Below are 12,449 nucleotides of genomic sequence, written 5' to 3'. Positions count from 1 at the left end.
TAGGTACTGCTGGCCCCAGGTATTACCCCTGCCATCACTAGGGAGATCGATCAGAGTACCAGTCTGAAGATCTCGGCCCCCTCACTAGCCCTGAGGCAACAGGATTCACTGACGTATCACCCTGAAACTCACTGCACAATGTGGTCAAAAGCCCGGATCATGGGTTTGGGAGTCATCAGGAGCAGCTGGAACCCATCGTCAGCTTTGCTGTCCAGCAGTGCCATAGACAGCCGAGCCTCGTGCTGCACCTGGGGTCATGGAGCAAGCAAGGAACCCGCCATGTGAGACCACCAGCACTGCTCTCTCCCCTACTGGACCCAGGGCCCAGACGCAGAGACATGCTCTAGAGAGGAGTTGCTGGTGTCCTGGTGCTGGCAGAAGGAACAGGGGCTGGGCTGGGACACTGGGGGAACTCAGGACAGTGGGAGACAACTGGTACCTGGTGGTAAGTGGAGGCAGTGATATCAGCACAGAGGTTGAGACGGCCCGAGGAGTCCAGGAAGACAACAGGGAAGGCCTGGTGGAAGTCAGCCAGGGCCGGCTGGGAGAGGGAGAGAGAAGCCAGTCAGGGCTGGGCCTTAACTTCAGGGCTCCGGGCACAGACATGTGTGCGTGCTAAGTCGCTTCAGTCACGTCCGACTCTTTGTGACCTGTGGACTAGCCCACCAGGCTCCTCTGTCCATGGGATTCTCCAGGCAAGAATACTGGAGTGGGTTGCCATGGCCTCCTCCAGGGGATCTTCTAGACCCAGGGATCGAACCCTCGTCTCATGTTTCCTGTATTGGCAGGTGGGTTCTTTACCACTAGTGCCACCTTGGAAGACCAGACTCAGCACCACCCTACTCACCAGGGAGGGATCTGAGCTGAAGCATAAACTGATCCCGTTGACGGTCAGATCTGTACTGGCTGAAATGAACCAGAGAAGGTGGTTGTGTCAGAAGGAATCCCCCTTTCTAAGGACCCAGTCCCCGTGACACCCACCCTCCAGACAGGTGACTGCAACTGTCTGCCTCTGAGGTTCGCTTTACTCCTCTGTCTGAGGACAATAAAGCAAATGATCCCTGATGGGGATGATCAGGACCCTTGGCCTTTCCGAGTCCAGCTGCCTCACCCAGAAACTGCAGGGTGCTTCTCAGCACCTGGTAGCCGCTCATGGTGGTGTGGATCTTGCGTGTGGACACGAGGAAGGCCACCACCATGGAGACAAGGAACCCGCTGAATCCTCCCAGGCCCTGAGGGAGAAACAGATGGAGAGGCCGATGCTCAGAACCAGCCCACCACTCAGCGAGACCCAGGGAAACCGGGCCACTTCCAGCTCACCTTGTCCAGTTCCCGCTGCCGCAGCCAGACCTTCAGAAGTGCCACCCCATCCTTCAGTCCTGAGGCTGAGCCCAGCACAGCTGACAGCAGCTGCACGTGGGATTCAAGGGCTGTGTCCTGCAGGAGCCATGTGTTATAGTGGGGGGTGGGGGGTTCTGGGCTACCTGCAGGAGGAAAGGGGAAGCCGTGAGAGGAGAGGGCCCCATAATACCCTTTCCTCCAACCCAGCCTTGACATCACCATCTACTCACCATCCCCAGAAGGACTTTGCCCTTGGTACCAGGCAGAGCGCACATTGCTCTTGGACGGCAGCAGGCGGCACGGGCGGAAGAAGTCAGGTGGAGGGCAGGGATGCAGACGAACGGTGACCAAACGCTCATCCTTCCCTGGGGGGAGACAGGTGATGCTGAGACCCTGCAGCCACCCTGGAGTCAGAGAAGCCCCTGCACTACCCTCCCACATAAAGGCCCCATGCCTGTCCACCTCAGAATTGGAGGTCCCAATACCCTTCCCCTGAGACTTGAGGCCCAGGTCTTCTCTCGCCATGGACTTAAGGCCCCTGTGCCTCCACTACCAGATCTGTCCATCACCCCACACTGTGCCTTCCACCCAGTGTGTGCCTCCCACCGTGAGGCCGCAGCAGCAGCGAGGGTTTCAGGTGGCAGCCGTTGGTGTAGGAAAAGCGAACACTGCCGAAGAGTGGGTCCTTGGCCAGGTGGTGAGCCACGTGGGCCAGGTAGAGGGCACGCTTGCGGAAGTAGCGCTGGTTCAGCCCATCCTTGTTCTGTAGGATCTCCTGGAGGCGGTCAGGAGAAGAGAGAGAGACGGCCAAGTTGCTTAATTGTTGATGGAGGACTTGGGGGCCAAGATGAAGCCAAAGTGAGAGCAAAGCTTGGCAACCCCATCTGCTGGCGAGGATGCCAAAGTCAAGGCCAGCAACACCATATCTTGGATGAGGAAGGCAAAGTGCTGCTCCTTCAGGACAACTGCAGTGGTCTGCTCTTTGGATTCAAAATTCAGATTTCAATCCTCTGGCAAGTGGGAGGTGGGAAAAAGAAAGGGATCCAGGATTTGTAGGTGGTGAAATGGCAGACCTCTCCATCCCAAACTCTGGATCTTACCCTGGGTATGGTCAGTGCCACATCCACATTGATGTCCGGCCGGATGCAGGTGCCCAGAAGGTAACTTCCCACAACAGTGACCTGGGCTGGGGGCAGGAAATGGAAACGGCCCTTCACAGTATAGGGTACTTGGTGGATAGGGACTTGAACCCCATCTGGGAGCCATGCCTGGTTGGTCAGCTGCGGGGACAGAGACAGTGACACATATTTGATTACCTTCCTAACATGTCCCCTTAATGTCTAGTAGACATCTCAAATTCAACACGTCGAAACGTCTGAAACCAAGCTCCTGATCTTTCTATAAATATGTCTTCCCCATTAAGGCAACTCCATACTAGCTGCTCAGGCTAAAAATGTTTAAATCACCTTGACTCATCTCTGTTAAGAACTCCCATTTTGGGACTTCCCTGATGGTCCAGTGGCTAAGATTCTGCACTCCCAATGCAGGGGGTGTGGGTTCAACCCCTGGTCAGGGAACTAGATCTCACATGCTGCGACTAAGAGTGAGCATGCCACAACTAAGACCCAGTGCAGCCAAATAAATAAATACAGGTTAAGAGGGAACAAACACCCATTCCACTTTCAAAAGGTATCCAGACACTGATCACTTCTTTACTCTATCCTAATCTGAGCCATTTTTCAGTGGATCACTGCACAACAGGTTCCTAACTAGTCTCCCTGATTTCATCTTTGTTTCCCTCCATTCTACTTTTAATAGTCTGGGTGAACTTCTTAAAACTGAAGTTAGATCACAGAATCACTTTACAGAACAACAACAAAACAAAACAAAAATGCTGTAGTTATCCCCATCTCACCCAAAGTGTTAATCCCTCAGTTGTATCCAACTCTTTGCAACCCGTGGACCGTAGCCCTGCCAGGCCCCTTTGTCCATGGAATCCTCCAGGCAAGAATACTGGAGTGGGTTGCCATTCCCTTCTCCAGGCGACCTTCCTGACGCAGGGATCAAACTCAGGTATCCTGCATTGCAGGCAGATTTTTTACTGTTTGAACCACCAGGGAAGCCCCAAAGCAACAGCTCAAAGTCCTCGTTCTGGTGCACAAGGCCCTGCATGATATACCTACTTCCTCCATTACCTTTCTAAACTGACCTCCTTCTATCTCCCTTCACTTATTCCAAAGAAGTACTAGACCTATTCTTGCCTTTGAGCCTCTGTGTTGGCTGTTTCCCCTTCCTGGAATGTTCTTCTTCCCTTAAATATCTACATGGCTGACTCACTTTCTTGACACAAATGTCACTTTAGTAAGGCCTACCTCAACCACCCTATTTAAAGTTGCCAACCACTCTCATCCTCTGATATTCCCATGATCCCCTTAATGTGTCCTTCCTTTTTCCATAGTGCTTACCACCACTTTCTAACACTGCCATACAGTTTACTTGTCATGTTCATTATAATACTGTCCATATTCCAACACCAGAACACAGGCTGCTTTGTTCACTGATATATCCTAAGAACCCCTGGAGGGGGGCATGGCAACCCACTCCAGTATTCTAGCCTGAAGAATCCCCATGGACAGAGGAGCTTGGTAGGCTACAGTCCATGGGGTCACAAAGAATCGGACACGACTGAGCGCCTAAGCACAACACATCCGAAAAACACAACTACTGCAGGGCACATAAGTGTTTGCTGAATGAACAAATAAGTGTGCTCCCAGCTGAGCCTCCTGGCAGTGAGAATGAGCTCCCTAGCACCCCATCCCCTTCAAAGAATAGCAAGGTCCCTGAGGACCTTTTCTGGGCTTTCCAGTTCCCTCCACTACTTGACTTACCTCTGTCTCAGGGGTTGAGGGCACCCTCATGATCCGCTGGTTGACCTCCCGTAGGAAAGCGTCAATCCGCTCTTTCTTCTTCTCTGACAGCCTCACTTCTTTTAGTAACTCCTCTACCTGTAAGATGGTGCAGGAGAGAGTAGTACTTCAGCCTCAGAGTCTCAGCCCATCCCTCTAACCCAAGCCCCAATCACCCAACAGTACCTGTAAACGAAGCAAGCTGGAATGGAACAGACTCTCAGTCTCCCGAAGGCGATTGAGCTCCTCATTGGTAGGTTCTTTGTACAGTTCTGCCCGGCTGAGCTTCACGGGCTGCAGGAGGCCCTCCCCCGGAGACCCAGCCATCTTACGTTTCTTTAAGGATTCCTTCTTCCCCTCTTTGCCTGTGCCTTCCAGAGCTGACTCCATCACCTGTGGCCAATGAGAGGGAGAAGCCAGGGTGACATCACAGACATCCAGCATCCACTGCCTGACGTGCCACCAGGACCAGATGCAGGTAAAGGCTTCACCTGCTCCTGGTCTCTCTTGAACAGGAATCAGATTGTGTAAAACTCAGAACAATTTTTAGTTAAAAGAACTTACTGAGCTCTAGACTGAAAACTCCTTGAATTGAGGGTTCCCATCTATCTAACAGCACAAGCATGTAGCTCTGCTTGGAGTCAGTAGGGGTAGCAGCAGAATGGGCCCTGGAAGCAATGCCTGAGCTCCTTGTACTTCCAAGTAACAAGACCTTCTCTTCTGCTGAGTTAGTTCTGGAACGTCGCAAATGCCAACTCCACTCTTGCTCTATCCAAATCCTACCAGGTCACACACACGCACCCCTTGCCCCAGCAAGCCCTGACTATAGGCTATATCAGTATACATTAAGTGCTCAGTGATGGAGCCTACTGGCTCTGAAGGATATACTCAATAAATCATTCAATCCTTATAATAATCCTAACAGAAAACAAACACCTGAACGGAGCTCCGTTGAGCTTATGGTTCCAGTTGGTATGATTAAACTGTGAGCAGGCTTCAAACCCTGGTCTGCGGGATCCGAAACCTCTACCCTGCAGCCCTGGGCTCCTCCCCCCTCCATGGTTCCACAGCCGGAAGAGCCTTACTGTAGCGCACCAGGACTGCCACCACGTGGGGAGCACAAAACTAGACACAGGAGGGGAGAAAATCCTGCACAAGGTCCAGAAGGACTTAGGGAAAAGACCCAAGCCGCAGAAGGGAATGGGGCGGGTCTCCTCAATTTCAAGGTGTAGAGCTAACGAACAGAGACGGTCCATAGGCTTTACTACTTTGCAGGTAAAGCCAAGTTCTATCTCCCTTAGCAAGCCCTGTCTCGGTATCCTAAGCTGGAAGCATCGGGGGAAATGAGGCTCTTCCCTAAAGGGCCACTCTCGTGCCCCTGGCTAGCAAGCTGTTAGGTTCTGCTGTCTCCGGCACGCTGCGCATCCCTTCCTCCCAGGCCGCTCGCCCACCTCCGGCTCCCCAGCAGTTCCGCGATGCTCCGCTCTCGCAGGTGCGGGGCCCATCCCTCACGTATTGCTCTCGCACTTTGGGTTTAAAGTCCACTTGCTCTGAAGAGATTCTACCCACGTTGGCAGAAATGCCCAAACCGCGGCAGAAATGCGGGTACCGGCGTTAACAAGCCTCATGGCAAAGAACCCCGCCCAGTTCCAGAGCCATTGGGTAAGTGCCCGACGAGTCGCTCGCCATTGGTTTCTGTCACTCTCCAGGACCGCCCATCACGGGGGAGGGGCCAAACAGAGTTCTCCGATTTACGGCCTCTTTGCGACGCCAGACCGGAAGCTTGCCGGCAACTTGGCGGTTGCTTCCGTTTCCTCACTTCCTCCTCTTAAAACGCCAGGGAAAGGGCGGGGCTAGCTTGGGCCTTCTGGGGAGGGTTTGTTTACGTAAGTGATTCCTCTTGTGGCTTTATCAATGAACCAATCTCGTCAGTTCTACTTCCAAAATATGTCTTGAGTTTATTCATTTTGTGTGTGTGTGTATGTGTGTTAAGTCACTTCAATCTTGTCCCATTCTTTGCGACCGTACTGACTGTAGCCTGCCAGACTCCTGTGTTACTGGGATTCTCTGGGCAAGAATACTGGAGTGGGTTGCCATGCCTACCTCCAGGGGATCTTCCTGTCTCAGGGATCAAACCTGCCTCTCTTAGGTCTCCTGCCCGTTGGTAGCCTGGTTCTTGACCACTAGCACCACCCGGGAAGCCCCAGGACTATCTCTTCAGTTCAGTTCAGTTCAGTCGCTCAGTCGTGTCCGACTCTGCGACCATGGATTGGAGCACGCAAGGGTTCCCTGTCCTTTATGTGGTCATAATTCAATTATAAAATTCAAGAAATGTAACTTTCATTCAGTCATTCAGTACTATCATATAAAGTCCATATTCAAATTTTGCCAGTTATCTCAATAATACCCTTTACATAGTAGCGTTTTATTTCCTGGTTCAAGATCAGGCATCTGTTTAGGCATCTTTCTTTTCCCTCTCAGTCTGAATTAATCTGGAACATATTCTCTCCCTTTTTTGTTTTTCGTTGTGTGTGTGTATGTGTTGATTTTTGGTTTTGCCACGCTGTGCAGCATGTGGGATCTTAGTTCTCTGATCAGGGATGGTACCCTTGCCCTGTGCATTGGAAGTGCAGAATCTTAACTGCTGGACTGCCAGGGAAGTCCATTTCCCCCCCCCCCCTAATATCAGTTTTGAAGAATATAGCATAGTTTCATTCGATAGATTTTTCTTTAAATCTTTTTTTATTGAACTATGCAATGGTAAAGACTCTGCCTGCCAAGGCAAAAGACATAAGAGATCTGGGTTCAATCCCTGTGTCAGGAAGATCCCCTGGAGTAGGAAAAGGCAACCCCCTTCAGTATTCTTGCCTGGAAAATTCCATGGACAGAGGTGCCTGGCGGGCTACAATCCATGTGGTTGCAGAGTCAGAGACCACTGAGCACCCATGCACAACACATGTATGGAAAAACTCACATATCTCAAGGATACACCTTGGATAGTCACAAACTAAACATACATATGTACTCACAGGAAAAAAAAAAAAAGCAGGGACTTCCCTCGTGGTCCAGTGGTTAAGAATCTGCTTGCCAATTCAGGGGACACAGGTTCAATTCCTGGTCCAGGAAGATCCCGCACGCCACGGAGCCACTAAGCATGTGCACCCTAACTACTGAGCTCGAACTCTGGAACTCGCGAGCCACAACTATATGAAGCCCACATGTCCTAGAGCCAGTACTCCACAACCAGAGAAGCCACCAAAATGAGAAGTCCACGCACCACAATGAAGAATAGACCCTACTCACTGCAACAAGAGAAAGCCCAGAAGCAGTAATGAAGACCCAGTGAGGCCAAAAATAAACACAAAAATAAGTTTTAATTTAAAAAAACATTTTCTGCACCTTTCCAATCTCCCCTCATGCTTCCTTTTAGTCACTGCCCCGGAAAAATAACCACTGTCCTGACTTCTAATAGCATAGGTTAACTTATGCAATGCTTTTAAAAGAATTTTCACAAAAATGGCCTTGTCCTTCTTCAATATATTTTCACATGCTTGCCAGAATGAGTATTCTGCAACTGAAACCCTATCATGTCGCTCCTTTTAAAAACTCATCAGTGGCTGGCTACCTTGCACTTAGAATGAAATACAGACTTCTACAAGGCCATGATCAATATATTCCCTCGCTGCTGCTGCTGCTAAGTCGTTTCAGTTGTGTCCGACTCTGTGCGACCCCATAGACGGCAGCCTGCCAGGCTCCGCCATCCCTGGGATTCTCCAGGCAAGAACACCGGAGTGGGTTGCCATTTCCTTCTCCAGTGCATGAAAGTGAAAGGTGAAAGTGAAGTCGCTCAGTCGTGTCCGACTCTTAGCAACCCCATGGACTGCAGCCTACCAGGCTTCTCCGTCCATGGGATTCTCCAAGCAAGAGTACTGGAGTGGGGTGCCATTGCCTTCTCCGCCTCACTTGCTAGCCCATCTTTTTTCTCAATATTCTACCCCTTCATCACTGAGATCCAGCAATATCCACCTTCTTTCAATTCCTTGGTTGTATCAAGTTCTCTCTTATCTCAGAGACTTGAGCCAAGCTGTTTGCTCTGCCTGGAATGCCTCTCTGAAAAATTTCCCCTTTCATCCCCCAGCTTTAAGTGTAAATAACATGTCTATAGTTAGGCCTTCACTGATCACCCAACCTGAAATATGTTTTCCCTTATCTCTTCACCCCATTGATTCCCTTTTTTAGCACTTTAAAAAATGATTTTTTGTTGTTTATCAATTGTCTATCTCTCCATCCTTGACTGTAAGTCTGTGAAAACAAGGATCAGGTGTACATGTCCAATACCCAGTACACTGTACATCCTCAGTAAGTGTTTACTGACTGTATGATATGACCACTGTCAACCTTCCAAGCTTGTCTGTCATCATTGTCTCCTTCAAACATTAAGGCCCAGCTATACTAACATACTTGGGAGTTTCCCTACTCTATCTTGCTTTCTTGTCCTCGGCTTTTGAGCTTACCACCTTCTTTGCTACCAATGTTTTGATATTTTTTTTCACAGCCTTATTGAGATAAAATTGACATATAACTGTTTAAGTTGTACAATGTGATGACATGTTGCACACATATTGCAAAATGGTTACCTCAGTAAGATTAGTTAACACATTTAACATATCCTTCACCTCACCTAATTACCATTGGTTGTTTTGATGAGAACATTTAAGATCTACTCTTATAGCTATTTTCAAATATTCAGTTCAGTTCAGTTGTTCAGTCATGTCTGACTCTTTGCAACCCCATGGACTGCAGCACACCAGGCCTTCCTGTCCATCACCAACTCCCAAGGTTTACTCAAATTCATGTCCATTGAGTCAGTGATGCCATCCAACCATCTCATCCTCTGTTGTCCCCTTCTCCTGCCACTCTCAATCTTTCCCAGCATCAGGGTCTTTTCAAATGAGTTAGTTCTTTGCATCAGGTGGCCAAAGTATTGGAGTTTCAGCCTCAGCATCAGTCCTTCCAATGAATATTAAGGACTGATTTCCTTTAGGATGGACTGGTTGGATCTCCTTGCTGTCCAAGGGTCTTCTCTAACACCACAGTTCAAAAGCATCAGTGCTTCGGTGCTGAGCTTTCTTTATAGTCCAACTCTCATATCCATACATGACTACTAGAAAAACCACAGCTTTGACTAGATGGACCTTTGTTGGCAAAGTAATGTCTCTGCTTTTTAATATGCTGTCTACAATACAATATTTTAAACTATAGTCATCATGCTGTACACTAGATCCCTAGAACTTATTCCTCTATAACTGGAAGCTGGTACCCTTTAACCAATATCTCATTTCCCCTACCCACCAGGGCCTGGCAAACACCAATCTACTTTCTGTTTCTGAGTCTGACTTTTCTGGATTCTGCATGTCAGTGAGATACTACAGTGTTTGTTTCTTTTTGACCAGGCCACGCAGCTTACAGGATCTCAGTTCCCTGATAAGAGATTGAACCCAGGCCATGGCAGTGAAAGTTTGGATCCTAACCGCTAAGCCATCAGGGACTCCCAGACACTACAGTATTTGTCTTTCTCTGATTTATTTCACTCAGCATAATTCCCTCAGTGTTCATCCATGTTGTTCCAAATGGCAAAATTTCCTTCTTTATAGTTGAAGAGTATTTTGATTGTTAAGTAAGGTTTCCTGGAGGATATGGGACTGGTGCTGAGTCCAGAAGTATGATTTGAGTTTGAACTGATCAAGGGAGGATATGCCATCCTGGCAGTCTGAGGAAGACCAAAAGGGCCAGAGATTAGTCAACTTTTCATTCCACAACATCAAGGCCTGTGCTATGTCAAGGATAAAAATAAATAAGACATAATGATCACAAGCCAGAAATCTGGAATAATGCTCTTGCCTTTACATTTCACAGGCTAATGATCCCTGTATTAATTTAAACATAACCTCAGAGAGGTTTCTTCTGACCCTGTCTCCATTTAAAATTGCATCCACCCCGGTGGTTTCAGTCTTGGATGTCCACTTTAATCACCTTCATTAGTACTCACCAAAACTTGCAATAATCTTATTTGTCTACTAATTACTTGCTTTTGTCAGTTTCTGTCTCAACCATTAGAATATAAACTCCTTGAGGGCAGAACCCAGTCATTTCTGTCTCATTCACTACTGTATCCTTGGCATTAAGCACAGGGCCTGCCATATAGCAGGTATTCAATAAATATTTGTTGAATGAGTGAATGACTTTTTAAAAATATAAATACAAATTTTATTATTTCCTCAATGTGGGAAGTATCTAAATCACAGAATTGAGGAAAATCAAATTTGTTTTACAAATCTTTGTCAAAGATCAACCAAAGTCATGTTTATAAAATGAGCAATTTTAAATTAGAAGCCAATGTATAATGTTTGTCTTTCAGAGAAGCCCTGGATATATAATAATTTTTAGCTACCTTTTCTTTTATTAACAGTGTTTGGGCAAAATAATTTTATCTTTTTTAATGCTATTTTTAAAGAAATGACAGAGGTAAGAAAATATCCTATACTCTTTAAAATATTGTTAGCATGGTCTTGTTTAGTTGCTAAGTCATATCTGACTCTTTTGCAACCCCATGGCCTATATCCCACCAGGCTCCCCTGTCCATGAGATTTCCCACGCAAGAATACTGGAGTGGATTGCCATTTCCTCCTCTATGAATGTCTCTTTCTTAGGAGCACCTTAGAGGCTGAGAGAAAGACATAAACAAACAGTTGCAGTAGAGCATATATGTACAGATTGTTGTGGGCACATTAGACTAGGAACAGCACGGTGGTTACAAGCAGTCACACCAAAGTGGGATGGCCAAGGTTCAACTTCAGGTTCTACCAGTCACTCACTGGGTAATCTTTAAAACTGTTCACCTCACATTAGGACTTGAACCCATGTACCAGGGCTCAAACATGGCCAGACCCCACAGTCTTCCTACTGATATCACACACCTGATTTCAGGACTTAATGAAGCTCATCGCAGAAAGAATTATGAGTGAAAAAGTGATAGGTAAGAAGTGGATTTACTTAGAGAGAGAAACACACTCTACAGACAGAGGGTAGACCATTTCAAAATGTGAGACTGGCCTCAAAATATGATGTGGTTAGCTTTTATAATCTGGGTAATTTCATAGGCTAATGAGCAGGAGGATTATCCCAACTATTTTGGGGAAGGGGCAAAGATTTCCAGGAATTGGTCAACCATACACTTTTTGGTCTTTAATGGTCAGCCTAAGTTTCATGGCACCCATGGGAGTGTCATTTAGCTTGCAGATATGTTACAATGAGTATATACTGAGGCTCAACGTCTAGTGGAACTTGACTCATCCGCTATGTTGGGCCCATTTGGTTCTAGTCAGTTTATATCATGTCCTTGGGCTACATCATTCTTTTAAAGTTTGTGCCTTGCCCATCTCTCTCCTGTTTCACCTTGAGTAATTTTCTTAACATCCCTAAGCCTTGGATATTTCTCTGTGCATTAGTTGCTCCCTCAGTCAGATCTGACTCACCGTGACCCCACAGATGGTAGCCTGCCAGGCTCCTCTGTCCATGGGATTCTCCAGGCAATAATACTGGAATGGGTTGCCATTCCCTTCTCCAGAGGATCTTCCCAACCCAGGAACTGAACCCAGGTCTCCCGCATTGCAGGAAGATTCTTTACTGTCTGAGCCACCAGGGAAACCCTAGATATTTCTAGTAATGATCATGTCATGGATTCTTGTCAGAATTAAGTGAGATTAACCAATACAGAATGAAGCAGGGCAAAGACTAATAGAGTTTTGACAAGAAAATGCACTGGTCATAACAAACACCCTCTTCCAACAACACAAGAGAAGACTCTATACATGGACATCACCGGATGGTCAACACCAAAATCAGATTGATTATATTCTTTGCAGCCAAAGATGGAGAAGCTCTATACAGTCAGCAAAAACAAGACCAGGAGCTGACTGTGGCTCAGACCATGAACTCCTTATTGCCAAATTCAGACTTAAATTGAAGAAAGTAGGGAAAACCACTAGACCATTCAGGTATGACCTAAATCAAATCCCTTATGATTATACAGTGGAAGTGAGAAATAGATTTAAGGGCCTAGATCTGATAGATAGAGTGCCTGATGAACTATGGAATGAGGTTCGTGACGTTGTACAGGAGACAGGGATCAAGACCATTCCC

General features: G+C 47.4%; 1 protein-coding gene across 1 annotated transcript in view; it reads right to left on the bottom strand.

Moving 5' to 3' along the window:
* The window catches only part of NOL6 (nucleolar protein 6 (RNA-associated)), a 12,261-nt gene extending 6,382 nt beyond the window's left edge, over window positions 1–5,879 (bottom strand). The window contains exons 1-11 of the mRNA XM_010840177.1: window positions 5,699–5,879; window positions 4,434–4,640; window positions 4,230–4,346; window positions 2,442–2,621; window positions 1,948–2,116; window positions 1,572–1,706; window positions 1,321–1,484; window positions 1,112–1,232; window positions 848–906; window positions 440–541; window positions 138–248 (exon numbers count right to left, since the gene is read on the bottom strand). Coding sequence (XP_010838479.1) covers window positions 138–248; window positions 440–541; window positions 848–906; window positions 1,112–1,232; window positions 1,321–1,484; window positions 1,572–1,706; window positions 1,948–2,116; window positions 2,442–2,621; window positions 4,230–4,346; window positions 4,434–4,640; window positions 5,699–5,752 — 1,419 coding nt within the window. The 5' untranslated portion in view covers window positions 5,753–5,879. The remainder of the gene's footprint in view (window positions 1–137; window positions 249–439; window positions 542–847; window positions 907–1,111; window positions 1,233–1,320; window positions 1,485–1,571; window positions 1,707–1,947; window positions 2,117–2,441; window positions 2,622–4,229; window positions 4,347–4,433; window positions 4,641–5,698) is intronic.
* Window positions 5,880–12,449: the final 6,570 nt, after the last annotated feature.

The sequence above is a fragment of the Bison bison genome, unplaced genomic scaffold (assembly GCF_000754665.1).
Source record: "Bison bison bison isolate TAMUID 2011002044 unplaced genomic scaffold, Bison_UMD1.0 scf7180017864141, whole genome shotgun sequence".
Classification (NCBI taxonomy): Eukaryota; Metazoa; Chordata; class Mammalia; order Artiodactyla; family Bovidae; genus Bison; species Bison bison.
This window is presented reverse-complemented; position numbering and strand designations above follow the sequence as displayed.